At 34.4% G+C, this 26045-nt stretch overlaps 1 protein-coding gene across 32 annotated transcripts in view; it reads right to left on the minus strand.

The window, feature by feature from the left end:
- Positions 1-26045, minus strand: part of SOX6 (SRY-box transcription factor 6) — a 766932-nt gene that overhangs the window by 326983 nt on the left and 413904 nt on the right. For 31 of the 32 annotated variants that reach the window (XM_021926855.2, XM_021926880.2, XM_021926881.2 and 28 more), the window contains one exon: positions 24791-24998. In XM_021926855.2, coding sequence (XP_021782547.1) covers positions 24791-24998 — 208 coding nt within the window. Of the gene's footprint in view, positions 1-24494; positions 24757-24790; positions 24999-26045 lie in introns of those variants that run through there. The other variant, XM_017948581.3, reaches the window with a different exon arrangement.

Raw genomic sequence — 26045 nt, forward strand, 5'->3', positions numbered from 1 at the left:
AATACTGACAAAATTGATCATTATTGTTCATGTAGATTTAGAAAATTATAAGGTAATCTAAACTGTAAAAGGAATTGAGAGAAACTATTAAGGTTCTTATAAATAAATTCATCCTATGCTATTTTTTCAAATCAAGACTGAAAGTTCTACGAGACTTATTTAAATTGACTATACAAGGTATTTGATAAATTGTGCATTTTTAGAGCATAAACCATTTTCATTATTTTTGACAAATACCAGTACAAAGACTCTACTATAGCATTAGGGTTCAACAAATACTTCAGGAAGCTATGCCAAAATGATGTTGCGAGGTAAAACCTAATAGCAATCTGAGACAGTTTATAGCAGTTTGATGAAGAAAAGGTACAATCACAAGGGAACATCAAAAACAGATAGCCATCCAGAAATAAATACCACCCCCCTCATCTTTCCTGTAGATATAGTAATGGAGGTATAATTCTTACCTGGACTACAAAAGAGAAATACAATTCTATTGACTAATGTCCCAAAACAGAACTCCCTTTACAAAACAAGTTTGCACACTTACTATATTTCCTACCATCTAACCTTGCTGACCCCTTCCTCTTTAACTGGCATCCCTGAAGATAAAGTAAAGCATGTCAACATCTGTTCCCATTCACACCGATTTTAATTTACCAAAAGAGCTTTGCTATTTTCAGAGCAGACTCCAGAGCACAATGACAGATTTAGGGCCTTTAGTGGGGTTGCATTTCTAGTGTGTCAGCATTTCCTACTCACTAAGAGTAAATTCCAGGGGGTCACAACAAAGGAATAGCTGAAATTCAAACTTCATTGTAGAGATTTTTCCCACCCTTACTTATTTCATCACAACTTAAACTACCAACATGCTATCCTACTTAGTGAGGCATCATTGGTGCTACACAGTAATTGGACTAAAATTATCTAGTCCTGGGGCAAAGATGAAGGTCCTTTAGGCCCTTCCTATGGAGTACACATACATAATTACCTCTTCCAGAACTTTATATCTGACTGAAATTTAATCACCATAATATAACATTTTTATAACTCTTTAAATTTGTAAAATAGTATATGCTTTTTAAAACACTTCCACATCCTTAATGTATGTTTCATAATTCGATTATAAGTACTGAGTTTTAAGTCACAATTATTCTTTCCAACCTAAGAATTCCATAGTTATGTGTTTTTTTAATACCATGCTTTACTCAGACATTTTAAATGTGTATAAAGAAAGTCACTCTCACAACACCCCAGTTTCTCTAGATAATTCAGAGTTTTTAAGACACAATATAAAGAGCAACTTGGAGAAACAATGCACAAGTTGTGTTGTAATCAAATAACAACTAAGACATGAGCAGCTGAGCAGAAGGAAGATGGGCAACGGAATGCTGTACAGCAATCAGCACTGTTGACTAATCAGAATTTGAGACACTAGAAGGTAATAAGGGTATTATAAAGAATGGCTTATTGAAGGAGCAGCTGTTTATGTGTAGCTCACTGTTTAAATGAGTTCCACTAGATTGCCATGGTATGTTTTGGTGAAAATGTTTAACTCCTTTTAAAATGATCATTAGAGAAGAAACGGCAAGTGGCAAGTTTGGAGATATCAAAACACCAACTAAGATTTAACAGCTTTAGAACAGTTATCTGGGTGGTTTGAAAATGGTAGGAAATGCCCATTTCAACGATCTTTTAAGTCAAAACTACTTGGGTACTCATTCTTCTCTTAAAAACCTTAGAAGTTAGGTCTATTCCACTATCATTACTGGGTAATGTTATGGGCACAAAGATGAGGCAGAAATATAATAGGGGAATCTTCAGAGGATAAGAAAAAGAAAAGGCAGAGTAAAAATGCCCATCAGGACAGCCACAAATTAAAGAGACTGCCTTCGAATTTAAAATGTGTCCAAAATCTCAATAAGCAGAAGGAGTAAGATCCTGAATTGTATTTCAAAATAAAGTTTTAAATATTTTTGGCTTAAAATATAATACAAAAACCACTCTCCTACATTGACTTACAAGAAGTAAATAATTTTTAAAATAGATGAGAGAGAATGCAAAATAACATTTAATTAACTAATGTCACTTTCACAAAGCAATAATCATCTTATTCAAAACTATTTGTCATACAGTTGTGTTGGCTTTGTAATTGGATTGATTTACAGTTTTGTATTCCTTACTTTCACCCAAATGCAATTCTCTATTGTTTCTTCTGCCCCACAAAAAAAAAAAAAAATCCATAAATTACAACATAAAGGCACCAAATAATACTTCACTGAATTTATCATGATATAGTATTATGAATATTTCATTTTGACAAGTGTTCGGTAATATTTTTAAGCAGTCAGCAAGCAGTCGAAACTCTGCTATCTTTTGTAACAGTTCACATGTCAAACTGGCAAAGTGCCCATATTGTAAGGCAGAAAAAAAAATCTATTTAATGTCTGCCCCACAAGGCAACATGAGGTTTGATTGGCAGAAAGCAGAGAGTGGCTTTTGATCATGTGTCCTAACAAGCAGTTCCAGCTCCTGTCTTTTCAGCTGATGGGCTCCACATTACCCATTCAAACAGAAATGACAGACCACTGCACTACTCTCTGGCTCTAGTCACACGCAGTGGGAGCTATGCTGGAGACAGAGTCACTGATTAAATATATCACTTTTTCAAGACAAGCAGGTTGTCTGAATCAAAGTTGGACAGAATAGACTCAACATTATTAAAAGGGGATATAAAACTGGGATTGAGTGATGTTCAGCCAGTTTGCACAGCCTCAGGGATTCCCAGGCTGACAGGGGGAATAAGGAACAGCAGAACTCATAAAACAGGGTCAGAAATTAGCTGTGACACCTTGGCTATTTTCCCAAGACTTTAGGACCACTGGGTTTCAAAATTCTGGAGTCTCTTTCACTTTTTTTATTTTCTTTTCCTTTAAATGAATTCAGTAGAGGGAGAAAAACACTTAAAAGCATGATTACTGCAGTTTGTCAATTATAGTCTTAAAGGGAATAAAATACTGGATGCAAACCCTTTGCATCTTATTTTAAAATATACTAATATACGTTCTTCTAACTGGGACCCTTATTTTAAAATTTTATTCCACTTATTGGTTTGGAATTATAGTGTAACTTTAAAATCCAGGAGTACTAGTCATAGAAATTATACAGTTAAAAATTGTTTGTGTCCTGACAACCAGAGGGCTAGCCAAGTTCTAGTTATCATATATAACCATCCTATTTTCTTTGCTATAGAATGCATATTATTTAAACCTTTTGCTTAAAATATACTTAAAGACATAAATGTCTAAAATGCATGGAATTTTTCAATACAAACTTGTATTGTCTAAATTTATTCATTTTTTTAGATTCTGAATATAGCCTCTCATAATCTAGAACATATTATCAGCAACCTATGTGATGCAAATAAATAAAATATAAAGTTGTTTCCTGTTTGGAAAAGTAAAAGTAAGTGCCCAAAGAAATAAAAAAGAAAACAACTGTCTAGTCATAGAAGCTAAAGAAATAATCTGAAACAAATAATTTTAAGCCAAAAGACACAATTGAATAAATGGTCCATTCCGATGTTATTCTAAAACAGTCCTTCCAAGATATTTTAACTTCTTCTTAACTCTTATATAAAGAGTTAGGTTTACTTATTTCTTTTAGTAACATACTCCAGCTATTCCTTGGAACACTTATGTTCTTGTTATTAGTTTTGGCATCCCTGTAAATATTTAGTAGCAGCCTGCTCATTAGATGTTTAAGATATGATTAAAAGATTAAATATTCCTACCAAGATGAAGATAAGAGTTTTACTATAGAAGAGTAAGGAATTAAGAGTAGTCCTGTAATAAGATACTGAACTAACAGAGGATGAAGAGATACAAGAATTGCATTTGCTGGAATAAGATGGTAAAATTACAAAGAAATGGTGGGTATTAAACCTCTGAAAATCAGCAATATTTTCTTTTATTGTGTTACTCATTTACTTAAATTACTTTAAGTTTCAAAGTTAATTTAACACTAGCTGGTATATATTGGTTAAAGAATGTATCATTTTTCAGATTAATCTTAATACAAATAGTATTTATGTTCCATATACCATAGAATATGTTGTCACTGATAAACAATTCCATATTAATCAAATATGCATTCTATTTACACGAAATAAAGTTACATGTTCTCTAGCTTCTGCACTTCATGTCTTTAAAGATCTTTGAGGATTAAGAAAATGATGATAACAATATATTTTATCCCAAGTGATCACAGGCACAACCAAGCAATTATTTAGAAAGCTGGTTGTTTTCAAAAATGTAAGAAAATTAGCTTGATGAGGCTAATTTGACTCCTTATATGAGCCCAGATTTTTTTATAAAAAATGAGGGAAGAGTGGGAATCTTTATTGCGAATTGCTTCCCAAAATCTGAAATACAGTAAAGTGGCATTTCATTGTTTTCCCTAAGAACTGGTTAATATTTAACATTCTTTTTTTAAAAAATCACCACATGCCTTTTTATTTAAGACTGGAAGGAAAGAGAATAGGAAATTGTTAAAATGAATAGTCAACTAGGATAGGTAAGAGGAGACAAAATCTGCGTATGTATTGCCAATGTATTAGACTAAGTAAACCTGAGGCTCTCCAAAATATGTTTTTCCCTTTTTACATTCCAGGTGTAAAAAACAACTGTGTATTACCCATGCTTTACCACACAGATCTTTTATATTCTACACCAGGAAAGGCCAAAGAAAGGGGGGACAAATCCACAAAACATTTCGCAACACCATAAAAAAGAATACTTTCTTTTAAAAAAATCCAAAATAATTAATTATTTTAGCCACTATATTATTGCTTACAGTAATACACAGCAATAACATTTACATTGATTGAATTCTGTTTCCTTAATGTGAAATTTGTTTGGGGTTAATTAGCACGGCTGAGGAATAAGCTTAATAATTTTATGTTGTTTACACTGGAGGCAGTTTTCCACGAGCACTGCTCAGGGAGGAAGTGACATCTTCTCATTTCAGACAAAACATGGAGGTGAGGGCAGCTGCTCACTGTGGAATGGAAAGTGAGGCCCTTCGTCTTTCAGCAAGCTTCCCCGGTACTTGGGGTGTCTAATGGCCACAATACAAAGTTGTTCAAATGATTTCTCAGACATGATAAGTTTCTAAACCAAATACTGAGCTGAGCAGAGATTAAATAAAGGACTTATACAAATGGAGAAGGTCCACAATATTAGACATTTTTACTGTCCCTTCCTTAAGAAAAAGCAGCTCTAATTAGTTGTCTTCCTAAAATGCATACCTAGCATTTTTATTATGTATTATAACATTTTGCTCAGAGCTGACATTTTTATTCTGACAAGCACTGTCTGGAGAGCTCTCAATAAATAATACATTGACAATTTTCAGTAAATAAGCAGTGGACACAAATCGTTATCCTTACTTACAGCTGCCCCACTCTAATAGTGCTTTTACAAGTGAGGTGACTATTCAGTCTAATGCAATACTCTCAGTGCTGGAAAGACATTTTCATTCATTACCACGGTCACAAGCACTTAAAGCACTTTTAAGCCCTGTTGCAAAACAGCAGGAATGGCAGAGCAAGTGGGGCTAACGAAAACTAAAGTTCATCACCAGAGAAACCTGCGGCTGTTCACCTTAACAACTAGGAAATTCACTTCTACCTAGGCCACCTCAACACTTTAAGATCTACATGTCTAAGAAGAATACAGGGTTTTCTTTGGCCATTAAATGTTAAGGCCTGTGGGTTTTGTTTTTCACATTAAATTTGGTTCATCATCCAATAATATTTATTAAGCACCCTAGGATAAGACAAGGGACCACTCTATAACCTATGTGCTATACCTTTGATCAAAGTACAGAAACAATATCTGAATCCAGACTAATACATTTGAAACCACACAATACCTTTTCTTTTTTCCCTAATCAACTTTTCTTCCCTAACAATCGCCCCCAACACCATCATTCTAAACTAATCACTAAGCCACTAAGGCAGTCCTGAATTTGATTCTTATTCATTAATTCACATCAATTTGAATATCTAGCAATGTGAGAAACAAACTTATATGAAATAAGACCTAAGAAAGAAAGAATAATAAAATCAATATCTTTTATGAATAATAAAAAGGTAATATCTATTACACCTTGACATACACAGCCTGTAGCGTACTTTCACCCTACTTCTTAATCAAACAAATTTACCCATTATTGAACACTTCTTAGACAATTAACTGATCATGAAGATGGCTAAAAATATGTTACCCAGTCAGAAGTCGATTTCATGCTATCATGTTATGTGGCTTCGACTATATATTACAGAACAATATAGTACAGAACTATATCATAATTCTCAATTGTTGGTGTGCATCTGAAATTGCAGAGAGATTGCTAAAACACAGGTTCCTGGGCCCCATCCCAGAGTTTCTGATTTAGTAGGTCAAGGATGAAGCCCAAGAATTTGCACTTCTAACAAGCTCCCAGGTGATGCCAATGCTACTGACAGTTTGAGAAACACTGGGCTACAAAATTAATTGAGTTCATCTGAACAGATAAGATACACATGACTCATATTGGGGCTAAGTGTATAGTCACTTCCCTTATTTTATATGACTAGAATGATAGATTATGGAGTTTCCACATGTGGACCAAGTTTGATGCAACAATGTTCATTGTTGCAACCTGAAAGCAACAATGATAAATTGAAGTGAGTATCTAAGAAAAAAAAATTCAATCCATAAAACGACAAGGAAAGGAGCCAATATCTCTTCTAATACTTCTGTCTGCTAGATGTATTCCACCTTCATGGAATACTCAAACTCAGTATGTCTAAATGCAAACCTTTTCCCCAAACCTTCTCAACTCTGTATATTCACCATCCTAATAGCCTCACCATTAAATCTCTCAGCTAGATATCTCCCTAACCTCACACCCCACTCCTAATTAGCAACCTCAACTATATCTCAAATAGCTGATTCCTTCTCTCTTCTTCCCTTGCCATTGCCTTAGTTTAGACTCTGATTAGTACCTGCCTGGACCATTAAAATAGTCTGCTAACAGATTCCCCTGTATTTGCCCTTGCCTTTTTCCAACTGATAGTCAAAATGCCACCAAAGTTACTTTTCTAAAAAAAGTGTTCAATTATGTCAATCATCCTCCAACTTAAAAGTTCTCTACTGCTCCCCACTACCCATAGGATAAAATTCAATTTCTGTAATAATGGCTTCAACATATTTTTCAGTTGTGTCTCCTGTCCTAGTCACACCAAACTTCTTCACATTAATTAAATTCACAGGTTTATTCATACCATGCAACTGTACATGCTGTTCTCTCTACCTGGTATTCCATTATATCTCTTGTTCACTATGATGAGTTTATCAAAATATAGCTCAAATATCAATAAATCCCTCCTTAGATCTAGAAAAATTTATGGTTTCCTCTTCTGTACTTCCACAGCATTTTGTTTTTTGTTTTCTGTTTTTTTTTTTTTTTTTTTTTTTGAGACAGAGTCTCACTCTATCACCCAGGCTGTAGTGCAGTGCACGATCTCAGGTCACTGCAACCTTCACTTGCCGGGTTCACATGATTCTCCTGCAACAGCTGCCTGTGTAACTGGGATTACAGGTGTGTACCACCATACCCAGCTAATTTTTGTATATTTAGTAGGGACAGGGTTTTGCCATGTTGGCCAGGCTGGTCTCGCACTCCTGAACTCAAGTGATCCACCTGCCTCGGTCTCCCAAAGTGCTGGGATTACAGGCATGAGACACCACACCTGGCCACCCACAGCACCCAGCCAACACAGCATTTTATAGCTTCTTCTACTATTGCACTTATGATAATTACTTTATTTACATGTGTTTCCTACTAAATTAGGAGCTACTAAAAAACAATATTTATCTCTGTACATCTTCTTCTACCCTTTCCTCCACTTTTACCTCTCTCCAACCCAGGCCCACTACAATACTGCATGAAAAAGCTTAATAAACGATTATGGAATTAATAAGCATATGTATTTGTGTATTTAAGTATGTATACATATGTTGTTATGCATGTATATATGTATATTTTGTTTAGATGAAGAGGCATTCTCTAAAAATTAGAGCTATTCATCTCCTTTTAATCATAATATTATTTATCTCTCTGAAAACTTTTATAATAAATCAACAGTATTTTAGGTTAATGTATATTATATGCTAAGATCCATAGCAGGCGTTGTGAAGATAGACTAAAGATATGGTACGTGTCCTCAAGAAAATTAAAATCATCTTGTGAGGCAAGATCAATAAATGTAAAATAACAAATACTTTTCGTCTATGTCAAAATCAGTTGAGCATATTTCTGTGGTTTTATCTGTGGATTCTCTAGTATATTCCATTGATATACGTGACTATTTCTCTTCCAATATCACATTGCCTTGATTACTATAGCTGTATAGTATGCCTTAATACAGTATTGGGTAGAATAATTCCTAATAATTTTTTCTTCTTTCTGAAGATTGTCTTAGCTATTCTAGAATATGATCCTTTCTACACAAATTTTAGAATAAGTTTGTCTAGGTATATGAAAGTCTTGCTGGGATTTTGAAGGAATTGCATCAAATATATAGACTATTTGGGGGGAAACTGACATTTTTCCCATGTTGAGTCTCCCAGTACATGAATACAATATGTCTTGTCATATTTTTAGGTCATTTTTCATTTTTGGAATCAGCATTTTGTAACTTCAGCATATAGTTCCTGTACATGTTGTTAAGTGCATTCCTAAGCATATCACTTTATTTGGAGAAAATGTAAATAGTTTTGTGGGGGGTTTCTTTGTTTGTTTGTTGTTTGTTTGTTTGTTTTTGAGACAGAGTCTCGCTCCGTCACTCAGGTTGGAGTAAAGTGGCGTGATCTCAGCTCACTGCAACATCCACCTCTCAGGTTCAAACATTCTCCTGCCTCAGCCTCTTGAGTAGCTGGGATTACAGGCACCCACCACCATGTCCTGTTAATTTTTGTATTTTTCGTAGAGATGGGATTTCACCACGTTGGCTAGGCTGGTCTCAAACTCCTGATCTCAGATGATCCACCCGCTTTGGTCTTCCAAAGTGCTGGGATATCAGGTGTGAGATACTGTGCCTGGCCAAGTTTTGTGTTTTTAATTTCAGTTTTCATATTTTGCTGTGTTCTGAATTTTGTGTCTGCTCAAAATTTGTACATTGAAACCCAGTACCCAATGTGATAGTATTAAGAGGTGGTGGTCTTTGAGAAGTTATTAGATCATGAGGGCTCCACCCTCATGAATGGGATTTACATCCTTATAAAAGAGACCTGAGGGAGTTTGTTTGTGCCTTCCACCATGGGAGGACACAGCAACAAGGCACTATCTGTGAAGCAAAGAGCCCTTACCAGACACCAAATCTGTTGGTGCCTTAATCTTAGACTTCCCAGTCTCCAGAAAATATCAGAGAAGCTAATGCTACACAGAAAGCAATAAAATTATGCTATTTATAAATAACTCAGTTTATGGTATTTTGTTACAGTAGCCTGAATGGACAAAGACATAGGTTCACTGCTATTGTATAGAAATGTGAATGATTTTTAAGTGTTGATCTTAGATCCTGTGACCTTGTTGACTCATTAGTTCTAAGAAGCTGTTTTTTTGTTTTGTTCTGTTTTATTTTGTATTTACATTCCTTGGGATTTTCTATATAGATAATCACATGATTTGCAAAGCAATTCAATGGAGGAAGGTTAGCCTTTTCAACAGATGATGCCACAGCAAATTAGACATCTATAGGCCAAAAGAAATGAGCCTTGACTTAAACCTCACACCTTATACAAAAATTAACTGAAAATGGATTATATATATATATGTAAAGTATAAACATATACATCTTTCAGAAAAAATAGGAGAAAATATTTAGAATCTAGGTCTAGGCAAAGTATTCTTAGGCTTGGTGTCAATACTTGATCCATACAGTAAAAAATTCTTCAGTTGGACCTCATCAAAATTATAAACTTTCATCTGTGAAAGCCCATGTAAAGAGGACAACAGAGAAGCTAAAGACTGGGAGAAAATATTTGCAAACCATGTATCTATCATAGGACTAGTATTTAGAATAATAAAAACTTTCACAACAGCAAAAATAAAACAATCCAATTAGAAAATAGACCGAAAACATGAAAAGACATTTTACCTACGAGGATACATATATGGCAAACAAACGTGAAATAATGTTCAACATCATTAGCTATAGGATAAATGCTAATTAACCCTACAATAAGATATCAGTACACACTTATAAGAACAGTTAAAACAAAAGTGACAAAACCAAATGTTGACCAAGATGCAGAGACGCTGGATCAGTCATACATTGTGGGTGGGAATGTAAAATGGTACAGCTACTCTGAAATATAGTGTGGCAGTTTCCTATAAAATCCAACATACAATATAGCCAACAATCGTACTCTTGGGTACTAATTCCAAATAAATGAAAACTCATGTTATGAAAGCCTGTACACAAATGTTCATAGCAACTTTATTTGTAATAGTCAAAAACTGGAATCTGCACAGATGTCCTTCAACAAGTAAATAGTTAAACATGTGTGATTTATACATATGATGCATACCATGGAATACACTTAGCAAATTTTTAAGTATGAACTTCTTAAACTTTTGTTTTTATTGACACCCATTAATTGGATTGGATGAATCTCCAGGGAAGTAAGCTGAGATTTTTTTAAGTAAATTCTAAAAAGCTACATACTATATAATTCCATTTATGTACCATCTTTAAGATGGCAAAATGTTAGAAATAAAGAACATATTAGCAGTTGCCAGGGGTTTGGTATAGAAGGTGAGGGATGTTGGCATTGAAGCGAGGTAGGTATGGTTACAAAAGAGCAACACAAGGGATTCTTATGATATTGAAACTGTTCAGTATTTTGACTGTTGTAGTGGATACATGAACCTAAATAGGTGATCTATAGGTGACAAAAATATATAGAATTTAATACACACCCCCCCACACAACTGGGTATACTAATGGAGTACAAATGGAGAAACAAGAGTAACATCAGTGGATTATTTCAATGTCAATAATCTGGTTGTGCTATTATACAACAGTTTTCAAAAATATTACCCCTGGGGGAAAGTGGGCAAAATGTACATAGAATCTCTCTATATTATTTCCTATAGCTTCATGTAAATCTACAATTGTCTCAATAAAAATTTCAATTTAAAAAAGAACAAAGAGCATAATTAGGGTTATAATTTACTGATAAATACAGTGGTATACAGGTTTGAGTATTAATAATTTTAGAGGAGGAGAAATTCACAAGTGCCAGTCAGTAGAAGATTAGATATGATCTGGAATTCTGTACAGAGAAAAACAGATAAATGGAAAATTGAGATAAATAGAGAGAAGACAAAGTTATTCTGGATAGGGGGGATAATGACTAAGCTTGAAGTATGTTGGACTAAAGAATCAACTTCAGCACTGTGCTGACTCAACAGGTAAAAAGCTTGTCCTGAGATACATCCTCAGATTTCTTTTCTTTTTTTCCTGAGACAGAGTCTCACTCTCTCACTAGGCTACAGTGCAGTGGCACTATATTGGTTCACTGTAGCCTCCGCCTCCCGGGTTCAAGCAATTCTCCTGCCTCAGCCTCCTGAGTAGCTGGGACTACAGGTGCACGCCACCACACTCAGTTAATTTTTGTATTTTTAGTAGAGATGGGGTTTCACCATGTTGGCCAGGATGGTCTCGTTCTCCTGACCTTGTGATCCACCCGCCTCAGCCTCCCAAAGCGCTGGGATTACAGGCATGAGACACCATGCTCAGTCTACATCCTCAAATTTCTTAATCACAATGCTCACTAGAGAAAGATTACAAAAGAAATCCAGGAACCAAGTTATAATTATGTGCAGTGTATCTAATATAACTAAGGAATATCCAAGTTATATGTTTGTGCAAGTGCAAAGGTCCTAAGACATGTTTAAGGAGGAGGGGAGGAGTCCATGGCAGAGAAAAGAGTAAAGTAATATAAAATGGGGCTTGAAAGCCAGAGTAATATGTTAGAATTTTAAGCATCAAATTTTATACTAGGCATAATAGAAATTGATATCATTAGCCAGATACCAATGTTCCAATGCCAATAAAATGCCTACATATTGGGGGAACCCACCCCCGATAGTTAACGTGGGTTCTTTTCTATCTCCCTAAGCATCGGCCGGTCTGAGAAATAAAGGGAAAGAGTACAAAAGAGATAAATGTTAAAGCTGGGTGTCCAGGGGAGACATCACATGTCAGCAGGTTCCATGATGCTCCCTGAGCCATAAAACCAGCAAGTTTTTATTAGTGATTTTTAAAAGGGGATGGAGTGTACAAATAGGGTGTGGGTCACAGAGATCACATGCTTCACAAGGTAATAAAATATCACAAAGCAAATGGAGGCAGAGTGAGATCACAGGACCACAGGACGGGGTGAAATTAAAATTGCTATGACGTTTCAGGCATGCATTGTCATTGATAACATCTTATCAGGAGACAGAGTTTGAGAGCAGACAACCGGTCTGACCAAAATTTATTAGGCGGGAATTTCCTCATCCTAATAAGCCTGGGAGCGCTATAGGAGACCGAGGCTTATTTCATCCCTTTATCTTTGACCATAAAAGACAGCTGCCCCTAAAGCAGCCATTTTAGAGGCCTACCCTCAGGGCTGCATTCTCTTTCTCAGGGATGTTCCTTGCTGAGAAAAAGAATTCAGCAATATTTCTCCTATTTGCTTTTGAAAGAAGAGAAATATGGCTCTGTTCCACCCAGCTCACTGACAGTTAGAGTTTAAGGTTATCTCCCTTGTTCCTTGAACATCGCTGTTATCCTGTTCTTTTTTCAAGGTGCCCAGATTTCATATTGTTCAAGCACACATGCTCTACAAACAATCTGTGCAGTTAATGCAATCATCACAGGGTCCTGAGGTGACATACATACTCCTCAGCTTACAAGGATGACAGGATTAAGCGATTAAAGTAAAGACAGGCATAGGAAATCACAAGGGTATTGCTTGCGGAAGTGGTAAGTGTCTATGAAATCTTCACAATTTATGTCCAGAGATGGCAGTAAAGACAGGCGTAAGAAATTATAAATGTATTAATTTGGGGAACGAATAAATGTCCATGAAATCTTCACAATTTATGTTCTTCTGCCATGGCTTCAGCTGGTCCCTCCGTTTGGGGTCCCTGACTTCCCACAACAAAAAAACACCAAGAAGAAGCAAAAGGGGCATAATTCTAAATGACTAAAGTTAAATACTGAAGTTCGTGGTTTACCTAGAAGTGAGACCAGACTTTCTGCTATTAATCAGGGACAAGTCTTAAGAGTTAAATTAAAACCAAGGAATAATTTTTAGGACTTTGTACACTGGGCACATAAGACAGTTTCCTGTCTATCTCTTCTACCTGAAAACAAAGGGAAACAGTTCCAAAACCTGTGGCTTATGCTTTAATTCTTAAATTTTCCATCTTCTCCCTGTCCATAACATAAGCAAAATGTACAAGATAAGAGATATTTCTGGGGGATCAGCTAGAAAGCTCCAGTTAAGCCAGTAAGGGCATTTTGGAGTGAAATGGAATCCTCGTGCACACAGTTTGTTAGCCACTCTTTTAAAACTGCCCTTTGACTATAGGTTACTGTCATTCAAAAAGTACATATTAGCATAATAATTCTGCTGCTGTTTTTGCCACTGTAATGGTGCTGTTGCAAATAATTCAATATTTTGTCATATTTTCACAGTTGTTCTTCATTATACCTTCATCAATTTTTTTCTAGCCACCTATTTGTATTTACTCATTTTCAATTCATTATGTGAGAGCAATTAGGGGCATCCACAGTCCTCTAATTTCTGCACTCCCAATGCTAGCAGATGACCTATATTCTATTACTTCATTGTGAGAGTATTTGTCTGTCCTCTCAATTCTAGGTACAGCTACTCAGTTATACTTAAACTCAAGACATCAACTAAGAAAGCTACAATAGGTCTGAGCACCACACGTATTCAGCATTAAGCCACAGCCTTGAAGTCATGGCTTTGTCCATAATCATTGGACAATTATTGTTTCAGATATCAAAACTGGATAGAAGCTTTTATCTCTATCTTTATAAAAATTCTAACATCAGAAAGAAGAAATTGGAAATAGAAAAGGACAGTTTCAGGCATAATGAAAAAAATGAATGATGAGATTTGTTCAGTTTGAACTGAAAATAGTTTAAAAGAGAAAAATAATGCTAGTAAACTCTAAAATTCAGATACAAACTGTAAAAGAAAATCAAAATGGCATAGAATTTTACAAATTGTCCTTTAATGCTTATCTAGACCAACATCCTCATTATATAAATTAAGAAACTAGTGCTTAGATCAATTAATTAATTATTAGACACAACCTAGTAAGTTAAAAAGAGTTAGGATAAGAATGCACATCAATCCCAAGCCAATATCTGTAAGGATTCTCAAGTTAAACATTCTGAGAGAGAGGTGAAGATTTCCAGCTAATGTCGACTGTTTGGCCAGAAAAATGTCTATTTCAATATAAATGGTTGACTAGAACAATAGCAATAATTAATAGGTTTGTAATTTTGCATTTGAAGTATTTAAGTAAAAATTATTGTGAACCTGATGCAATTAGAGATGAGGAACTACGCTAATTCTAAAACCACACCCTGTGCTGGAAACATCAATTAAGAGGATCAAAAGTGAAAAAAGTGTGTTTCCTAACAAACCTAGTAATCACAGTCCAGTAGAAGAATGACAATATTTTTGTGCTACTAGTTAAAAGGAGGCTAAAGACATTCAGCCTATTGTATTCAGATACAACAAAAGGAAAATTGCAGTGAAGGGTCCAACAAAGGCACTTGTTGAGCTTCTGAGAAGCTCAGTGATGAAGAAAAGCCTGTACCAGACATTTTGAGGAAGGTGGAACCAAAAGGCATAGACAGTTAAAGCTTTCAGGAATTCTAACACAGGTGCATGCACGCGCACATGCACACACACACACATATAGCAGCAGCAACTTCTTTCTGTAATGTTTTCCAAGAGAGTGGAAAAAGACCACAAAAATGTGTCAACATCAATTCCACTCCTGGGGAAACGCCCTAGAGAAGAAACTTGTTCACATGTGCATCAGAAGATAGGTGCAAGAATCTTATTTTTTGCACTAGCAGAAAACTGGAAAAAGTCCAAGTGTCCAGAAACAATAAACAGGAGAATATACTGCTATATAGCATAGCATGGAATAGTATATGGAAGATTACACAAAAGAGAAAATGAATGAAAGTTCACACAAAAAAATTGATGTTAGAATACAAAAATAAAAAGCAAGTCACAAGAGGTTACAGTATGACATCATTTTTATGAAGTTTGAAAACAAGGCTAAACAATAATTAATTAACAACCTATTCAAAACTATTTTAAAACAAAAAAGGTAGATAATCATTAACTTTGTTAAATTTGTAAACTGGCAAAAATGTAGATTAAAAAACAAAGATTGGACAGGTGAAGAAAACATAAGTAGATTCAATAGTATTAGTAATATTTATTAAGTTGGATGCTGAGTTCACAAGTGTTTGTTTTACTTTTATGGTTTATAATATACATATCAAATATTACATAATAAATGTTTACATTTACTCCTTCCTTTTCTATTCATTTATTTCTTTTGATATTGCATATATATTGTATAAGAAGGAAGAATACAGATCCCAAAACTGTCCCCTATTATTTCCTGAGACTCCCAGAATAAATTCTGAAGAAGTCAGTCTAATGAATTTTCAATAGAAAAATGCAAAATATTAATGATCCACTCAAACTCCACAAGTTCAAAATCATATAAGACTATAACTTCTTTCATAAAACGATCAGAAATCTGCATCCTCTTTCTAAACAACAAAATGCCAGGAGAGCACCTTCTGGCTTCACAGTTCAATAACAGGAAAAATCAGAAACAATTGCCTGCATCTGTTCCCCACATTCTTGGAGAAAGAACCTTCAAAATAAATTTTTAAATCTGAGGAGATAGAAATGAGCAAGAAATCTGAAGCATATTTTCAAGGCAGAGACACACAAACTGAAGTTAAGAAAAAGATTCAACCAAATAATACATTACCCAAACTGTAAATGGAGGTTGCAAAACATACAGCAAATAGAAATAACGAAGAGTTGCCCAGAAGGTCTGGGGTTCACAGAATTCTGGCTCATTTTAAGTTTTTTAAGGTAATACGAGACGAAGACCAGTTTCCAAAAAAATTAGAATGCAAATATACTTAACACGAAAATATCCTGTACATAATTCTTTTCATAATTCAAAAACCAATCGTTCTAGCTCCTCAATATAATCCCTAAATATCATTGTACAAAACTTTCAGAAAATATTTGTTTATTTAAACGATCTGGTACTAAGTAAGTATTTACTATGAATATGATACAAAATTTTTAAAACAGGAGCAAGGACACAAATATCATTGGGAGGACAGATTTTATAGAGAAGAAAAAAATGAATTTAAATGAAGTTGTATCAGCATTGCTCTGAATGCCCAATTGCTTCTTCACCAAAAGTATGAGTGGTCTTGGGAAACTTCAGCATTTAAATGACTTGAAACTTCCAATTTATTTGAAATAACAATTTTGGGTATTTTAACGAATACTTAAAGTGTTTCTTATGCAAAAATCCAAAACCTTTCCAAATTTTCCTTTCAACAAGAAACATAAAACAAGGCTTACATCTGGGATATTATAAGTGCTTCACCAATATAACTTTCAATCAGAATAGTGGTAAAAACCTAATATCCACAAATTGTGCCTTAAAAATTATTGTGATGCTTTCACAGGGTGTGAATGTTAAGTAAAAAAAAAAAGGGGGGCTTTTAATAGATTTTTTACTTTAACAGAAACACATTGCTCTTAACTGGATACTATCTAAAAACCTCATCCAAGACTTTACCAACCTCTCTCACTGACACCATCACATTCCACATATTTTTCAGAAGGGAAGATTGGCTTTCAGTGGGGAAACTTTAGTATCAGCTTTTCCAAATAGCCTGAAAAGAGAGTTAAACTGAATTGCTCTTCCAGAACACAAGAACATCATTGCTGCCAAATGCTAAATCCCTTAACACCATGGGACATTTCCTATGATTCCGTCTGTGGTACAGAATGAGATTCCTAGAATATTTTTCTTTTTTAAAAGTTTCTTCAAATAATAACAGCAATAGTAGTCATAATAGTAATACTAGTAATAGTTATAATTACAGAAGCTATATATTGTATATATTAATATGTCAAATCCTCACAATAACATTGCAAGGCAGGTATCATTCATACAGATTTACAGATGAGAGAACTGAAGCACAAAAGGATTAATTGGTCCAAAGTCTCATAACCAGGAAATAATGCTGGCTACATTTATTGAGCACCTACTTTGAGCTGGCAATGTTCTAAAAGCTTTATTGCCTTAACTAATTATTCATCTTCATGAAAACCTTGATCCTCATGATAACACTGTAAAGATACCCATTTTTTGGTTGAGAAATTAAAGCAGACAGATCAAGTAACATGCTCTATGTCATCCATCTAGTAAATGCTGAACTGAAATTCAAACACAGCAACCTAGCTCCAGAGTCTACACTCAGTAGGCTATACTGTTCTCTCTAAATATTAAAACTTAGATTCAAACTTGGATCTAGCTCAAACACATTACTTTCAAAAATGAATTTCCTCATGTTTGAACTATACGATACATCTCTTTTAGTACAGCAAAGGCTATCAGAGGAGCAAAACACAGCTTCTAAGCAAACCAAATATATTTCAGTGAAAATATATGTAGAAATACAAATGATTGTTTAGAGATGTGAACAATGATAATAATCCATCAGATATACACATAAACACATGCTCATTCTTGTGCTGGGAAACAGCTGCATAATCCATTGGAAAGCCTGTCCCACCAGGAATTCAAAGCTCAAATGCTGCTGTCCCTTCTTACATGAACAGTAAAATGAATCCATATACTTTTATTACCATGATAGCAGAAAGCACACAATTCCACTGGGCAAATACTCTAATTTCTGACCAATGTATGTCCTATGGAATTGTATCTAAAGCCTGCACACTTTCCATTACATTTATGGTTCTATCAGAGAGTTCATTTATTCTAATATTTCTACTTAATACAAGCTTTGTTACTCTCTCCTAATCACAATAATTATTACCTAAAGAATAAGTTTTTAAAAAGAGCCAAAGAGTCAGGAATTTAGTTTTATTTTGTCAGACAGTTGAGAGTTTTAACAATGTTTCCCTTTTCCTGCAGTCTCACATGACTCCAGAAACTGACTCAAACCAGTGCCCTCAGCCTAGGATCATATACTTAGTAGTATGATACACAAGACATGATAGTGGCTGAAGCACTATTATTAAAGAGAGATTAAAACAGCTGTACATTATGCTGAAGCACTCACTCTTCCCTTTACAAACAGACGGTCCTGGATTACAAGCAGCACTTGACCATTTAAATCACGACAACAACCAGATTTAACCAGCTGGGCCATATTCTCCTAGGCAGTGCCTGTTGACCTCCTCAGTCACAGCTGCTCAAATGAAATTCTCATTAGACAACTTATTTTCAGAAGCCAAAGGACTCTCTGATTAAATATATGTATTTAGATATAGAAGTCCTTTTTAAAGTATTCATTTTCTGACAACTGTCGCTTATGTTAGAGCCCAGCTATATTGGCAACAAGACGGGTGATACAAGGATAACTAAAATTCATCACTTTATTATAGCTGAAGAATTTTAGCCTTGGAAGCATTTTAACCTGAATCTATTAATCAAAGCCTTCCTGTACACTCTACCCACCAATATAAACAGTGTTTTAAAAGGTGGTTTCTGACATTCAATCGTTCAATCCATCTATAGATCTGTCTACCTACCTACATACCAATTTACCTATCTAAAATACTAAATCAAAGTTAAATTTTCAAAAGACAGAAACTTTGCCTATCTTCCCATAAGTCTCAGTTTAAGAGAGGACACTTCTGATGTAGCACCTTTGTTCGACAGTGTTTGACAATCTAGTCAAATCACTGCTCAGGAGAGGGCACTTCTTGAAGGAATAGTAGATCAAACACTGGACAATTTGGTTGATCAAAGCATCTGCCTGGAGAGTTTTAGTTTCATCATGCAAATATAGTTTTTAAAAGGACCACAATAAACTTTTTACAGATCAGTTCTTGTAGATGAGGGCAAATGAGGGAGAGGTATTTAGTCAGATAAAGAGTAAAAATATTCTCCAGAACAAGAATAATGCAAGAAAGGTGATCATTTATTATGTCAATCACACAGGCTTGTCTCTCAGCTAATTATGAAGTATGGCCCTCAAACCATGAAGTAGATGTGAGGGAGAGGTGGGTAATTCATTTGAAAGCTTTTAGGTGTCCAATGAGATAATTAGGTCCCAAATGAGGAGATGGACCTGGAACTTTAAAGGATTAATGTCAGGCAAATATTGGTGGAGCTGTTATACCTCCTTAGATGTAGAATATAACTATTTGAGAATCAGAAATGTATCCCAAACTTTTTAATGACTCTTTCTATAATTATTTCTGTTCTCCCATTATGCTATTCTATACTATGCTCCAAGTAGATAATCAAAATTAGGATTCAAGCTCAAGATACCAAACTCAGAATAAAAAAATTCTCATTGCTCCCATGTCCAAAACATGTTCCTCCACTTTTTTAAAATCGTATTACTACATTCCTATTTGCCCAGAGTTTAAAAACTCTGAGCACTCTTTGAACCATTCTTCTGTCTTGGTTCTACACTTAAACATTAACTCTTAACAATTCTATCTCCTAATATCTTTTCCATATGCATGCCCCTTCCTTCCTCACTTCTGCTGCCTTCGTTCAGCAGACCCTCATTATCTCTAGCTTGGAACAATTTCCTTAATGTCTCTCCCTGCTCCCATTCATCCTAAACAGTGGAGCCAGATTAACTTTCCGGAAAGAAAGCTCTAATCCATCACCTTATTATGCTAAAAAACAGTCAGTGGTTCCTCCATCACCTTCAGTGTAAAGTTCAAACTCCTTAGGCAAGAGTCAAAGGGCCTCCATGATCTGAACACAACCTACTTTTTCAGTCTTATATCCCATATGCATCTTCTTTTTAAATTTAGAACCTGAACTGTTGGCCATTTTAAAGTTCTCTACCTATTCTTTCTGCCTGAAATGTTTCTCCTCTCAATTTCTGTCTATAAATCCTTTCATTCTCCAAGACCAACTAAGACCTATTTCCCTATAGAAGTTTCCAATGGCTTCCAAGGCAGAAGTAATTTTTCTATCTAGTAAATTCCTATAATATTTTATCTATATAGCTCTATGGAATTTATTATATACTAGACACTGAATTAGAGTTCATTTTTATATGCCTTATATCTCTTACTAGAATATGAATTACTAAATGTTAGAGACCATTGTTTTATTCATTATGGGTGTACCATATCATCTAGCATAGGGATTCTTTTTTATTTATTATTTTATTTTTTATTTTTTTATTATTATTATACTTTAAGTTCTAGGGTACATGTGCATAACGTGCAGGTTTGTTACATATGTATACTTGTGCCATGTTGGTGTGCTGCACCCATCAACTCGTCAGCACCCATCAACTCGTCATTTACATCAGGTATAACTCCCAATGCAATCCCTCCCCCCTCCCCCCTCCCCATGATAGGCCCCGGTGTGTGATGTTACCCTTCCCGAGTCCAAGTGATCTCATTGTTCAGTTCCCACCTATAGCATAGGGATTCTTAACTCGTGGTCCACAGACTCCAGCAGACATAGAATTCAAGGGGTCTCTAAACTTTTATGGAAAAATTATTTTTCACTAGCCTGTATTGAAAATTTACATTTCCTTAAATTATGGATGCAAGTAACAAACTGTACTGTATTTGTGGTTCCTATGACATTGTCACCAATTAGTATCACAACTGATATTTTTATATCACATTATACTTGGAGATATCTCAAAATATCTTTTACACTTATCACTACTTCAAAATTATTATACTGTTAGGCCCTCCATAAGACCTTGTTTTTTTTAATACATTAGTAGAATAGCATATTCTACCATATCACAAATGTTTTACATTATTTACTGTTTTTTGTTTTTTGGTTGTTTTTGTTTTCATTTTTGAGACAGAGTGTCACTCTGTCACCCAGGCTGGAGTGCAGTGGCGTGATCTCAGCTCACTGCAGCCTCCATCTCCCGGGTTCAAGCGATTCTTCTGCCTCAGCCTCCCTAGTAGCTGGGACTACAGGCACGTGCCACCACATCCGGCTAATTTTTGTATTTTTAGTAGAGACGAGGTTTCACCATGTTGGCCAGGATGGTCTTGATCTCCTGATCTCATGATCTGCCCACCGCCTCGACCTCCCAAAGTGCTGGGATTACAGGCATGAGCCACTGTGCCTGGCCTATTTACTGTTTTAATATGATTCATTTTCTCTGTAACCTGTTTATTCTACCTTATGCATTTAAAATAATTTTTAAAAAAGATCTGTAGGCTTCACTAGACTATCAAAGGAATTCACAGGAAGAAAAATTAAGAATCCTTGAGTTTTAATAAGATGCATTTCAAAGAAGAAGAACATGTAGAAAAATAGTCACAATACTATGTAGTCCTTGGAAAGTACTGTAAAAAAAGATATACCATAAACTGTGGAATATTTTATAAGAATGTTCATAAAAATTCAGAGTCTTGGCATTGGAGAAAAGATCAAACTTCTGTCCTCTACAACACCTCTATTAATATGACAACAGAGATTGCTGCATATCTCTAAGGATAGATAAGTTACTATCTTCCAAAGGAGAATATCCCATATAGACAGGTACAACTGTTAGCTAGTTGGTCTTATTAACCATAATCAGGTTCCTCATAACTTCTTGTCACTGATCTGTATTCTATCCCCAGGAAGCTAGACAGTATAAACCCAATCCCTACTCCATGTGACTTTAATCTTTAAAGACACCATCATGTCATCCTTGATTTTGTTTTCTCTGAGGTTAGTATTACTAATTCCTTCAACCATCCTTCTTATTATATAATTTCATCTCTGTGATTATACCAGTTGTTCTCTGAGAATATTCCAATGCCTTTGAGTTCCTTTTAAAGTGTGGTAATTCTGAACTCAACACAATACTTCAGAAACATGCTATTGAGCAGGCAGTTTTTAGTGGGACTACCACTTCTTGAATGCATCATACTGTACTTCTAGTGATACTGACTGAAATAGCACTGGCAATTTTTTTGGCAATCTTCACTATGCTGACCCCATTGCATTTTCTGTGACTTAAAACTCTTAGGTTTTTATTTTTTATTATTTTTATAATTCATCTGGCTGTTATTTGAATTTTCTTCAGTAATTACTTGTGCAGCTGGAATTTGGGTCACAACTTCTGAACTTGATAATAAGATCTATTAAATTTTATCTTGGTAGGTTATTTTTAAGTTCATAGTTTCACTTTGTCAAAACGTTTTAAGCTTTGTTTCTTTAATGTATTATATTCACTGTTCCAGATTTGTGAGACTGGCAAATTTGATGAGCATGTTTTTGGTCATTTCATATCTGCATTTAATATATTTATATTACTTACATTAATATATACTAAAGATGCCTGAATTTCTGATTTTTAAAACATACATATTGCAAAAAAAAAAAGATCTGTAGAGTATGAAAACATTCATTACTAGTAGAAATACAGTAATAAATGACTCTTAAAGGACTACTGTCTCATTCTGTAAGTGTCTCTCTTGTACAAAATCAACTGTAACACATGGTAACAAAGAGGACAAATAGAAAATTAACCATTACTTGCAAGGAAAAAATGATTTAAAATTCCCTAGTAGTTCAGGAAAAAAAATCATCACCAATGTCTTCATTTTTACATTAAAGAGTCCACCAAAGTATTTTGAAAACCACTTACTTATAGAACTAAAACCATCTTTTGGTGGATCACAATTAAAAGTAATCTAGTGATCTTACTTATTTAGTAGATAATTATCTGGCAATCCCCATTATTCAGAACAAGAACGTGGGAAAAAAAGTCTCAGAAGCCAAAAGTGTCAGCATGTAGTTTGTGCACTAAAGATCATATGTATTTTTCAGAATCTCTCAGCAACACCTCCAGAATATACTTGTTCATATTTCAAATACAGTCCAGAATGTCCTGATTATCTAATTTTATAAACTATAAGTAAATAGGAGAAAATTAGAAATTATTTACAGCTAAGCAAGAAATAATAGCCTGCAACCTGATATTGAAGGAGAAACCAACACACATACCCAAAAAATATACATATACATAAAAGATATATATATCAAGCAGACACAAGAACTCTTAAGTTTCATAATTGAAAAGAAAAATAGCCATAAAATCAAAGTACTAATAATCTCAATGATCACTAGGGGCATTATTATAGCACAGCAAAATACTTGACATTTATAATATATCAGTTATATATATTATATATAATATAATACAATAAGTCAAATGTATATAGTTTATAGTTAATATTTATATAGTTTATAGTTAATTAAAGACATATTCATTATTATTATTAATCCTCAAAATGTTTAAGTTGCAAAGTCAGTAACCAAATTTTAAATTTTGTGGCTCGAGTAGATTGAAGAATTTCAATCAGGGTCACATAATTGTTTGAAGGGTACTGAAGTTCCTAGTCTACTGTATTATGACCCTAGATAATCAAAAAAAAAAAAACACTTTGTGTCATATTACCTGATTAGTAAAACAGGGAAGCATGCAATATATTTTAGAAAGACTTCTACAAAAATTAATTGGAATCTTTTAAGTTTTTGAGCCCTCAAAGGAATAAAATTAAGTTACATGAAAAATTCCCTAATATCAAATCCCAATTTGTCTATAGTATCACAAAAGTATCAAGTTAACTTGCAATGCTAGTAATAAATCCAGAGCTATTAATTACTCTACATTTTAAGGCCTAAAATCTGTACATAAAAACTGAAAGTGCAACATAGTATAATCATCACTTAGACTTGATTTACTTTGTTTAAAAATATTATTGGAGAGTCTTCCTTCATTTCTGTTTTCTACTATGTACCTGAACCTGAGTGAACTCTTGTACAGAGTAGAGAAGGTAGACGTGGGATGCTGCAAGAGATGTCATGTATCAAAAAAGTCACTCATATACTTTCAGTTTTAACAATATTTGAAGCCCTCTAATCTCCATTCTACAATGTTAGGAGATAAAATAATATATTTATAAAAATGAAAAGAAATCTTTTTAATTTTGTCTTTTAAACAGTTGACATTTTTATAAAGAAATACTATTCACCACAAGGAAATAGGGGAGAAAAAATGAAAAATAAAGTTGCAGCTAGGAAAAATCCCTTATTACCTTTTTCCAGAGTAGGATTATGGTCAGTTTAAAATCTTAACTTGTTATCTTAAGAACCAAACAAAATGCACAAAGTTTTAGAAAAACGGAGCTATCTGTTTAACACTCCTAATGGATCACAATCTGCCATCACCATGGTAACCTCTGAATAACTTTTTCCTAGCTAGTGCCAATTATGCACTCCTCTGGCCCTTGCCCTTGAAATCCCACCTTTTTTTTTTTTTTAAGGCCTGTAATCTTTAAAAGAAAAAGAAAAAAAAAAAAAAAAGGAAGCCAACAGTGAAGTCCACACATACCCTCTTGTTCGGTCCGAGTCATTTCCTCAAGCTTCTTCTGTTTCAGTGTGTCCACCACATCGGCAAGACTCCCTTTGCGGCGTTCTGGGGTTCCAAAAGTAACACTGGTCATTATCTCGCGGTCCCGACTCCCTTCGTCAGGCTTATGTGGTGAGGTAGAGGTATTTCGGAAGGAATATAGGGAACATAACTTATTATTCTCTGATTCCTAGAAAAATAAAATAAAATAAAGCCATTAGAATATACATTTCTTTGCAAGCTACTGGAGAAAAAAATCCCAAACTCAGGACAGTATATGATGCTTAGTAGGACAAATAAAATATACTAATTAAAATAAGATATAAGTAATTTAGTAGGACAAATAAAAAATACAATTCTAATTAAACAATACTGGTTAAACAAAGCATTAAAGAAGCCATTGTCAAAGGAACTAATGTGAAGTTGCAGATTAAAACTGTGTGGTTTTTTTAAATATAAAGCAGTTTAAGTGCTTCAAAAACAAACCTTTAAACCCCTTACTCATTTACACCTTTCATTTAAATTAGTTCAGATTCAATGACTAATTATTAGGCTTGGTAAAGTTTTTCTTTTAATTGGACGCTTTTATTAGCAACACTCTTGCCATAGCATAAAAAGAAGCACATCATAAAAAACACTGTCCTTAATTTAGAACCAGTAGAAAAGTTAGCTTCAGTAGCCAATGTTCATTGTTCACCAGAAAATATATAAATGATCTAAATCAGTGCCAGAAAGTCAGCCAACCTGAATATTTTCGTGTGCTGGGGTTTGGAGAAAACTGTTTTGTTTTGGTTTTTCTAGCTATACAGCTGTCCAAAGTTACAGAAGTCTCTTTATATTCCTTACCTTTACCACTGATACTTCAGCACATTTTTCATGTAGCATTTTAAAAAAATGTCTTTTTTTATTTTATTTTACAAAGGGACAAGTTTATCCTCAGGTGAGAAGTATTTTTTTTTTAAAAAAAAAAAGACAGGGTTATTGCATAAATACGTGTGCAGGAATTACTTCATAGTATAGAGAAGTTAGCTAACTGCGAAGAGGGTTAGGTGGATCAGCTGAAAAGGAAAAAGCAAATCGTAGGTGGAAAACAAACACCTAAAAGTTCATAGAAATAAAATATTTTTATACTTCTTTAAATTGGAACTGAGGGTTGGAAACAGCTATTATTTTGCCGTAGCCCTTCAGCAGCCTTGCATTCACCTTTTATCTGTTTGCACAAGGGTATTCTCTCTCC

This window comes from Papio anubis, chromosome 12 (assembly GCF_008728515.1).
Source record: "Papio anubis isolate 15944 chromosome 12, Panubis1.0, whole genome shotgun sequence".
Classification (NCBI taxonomy): domain Eukaryota; kingdom Metazoa; phylum Chordata; class Mammalia; order Primates; family Cercopithecidae; genus Papio; species Papio anubis.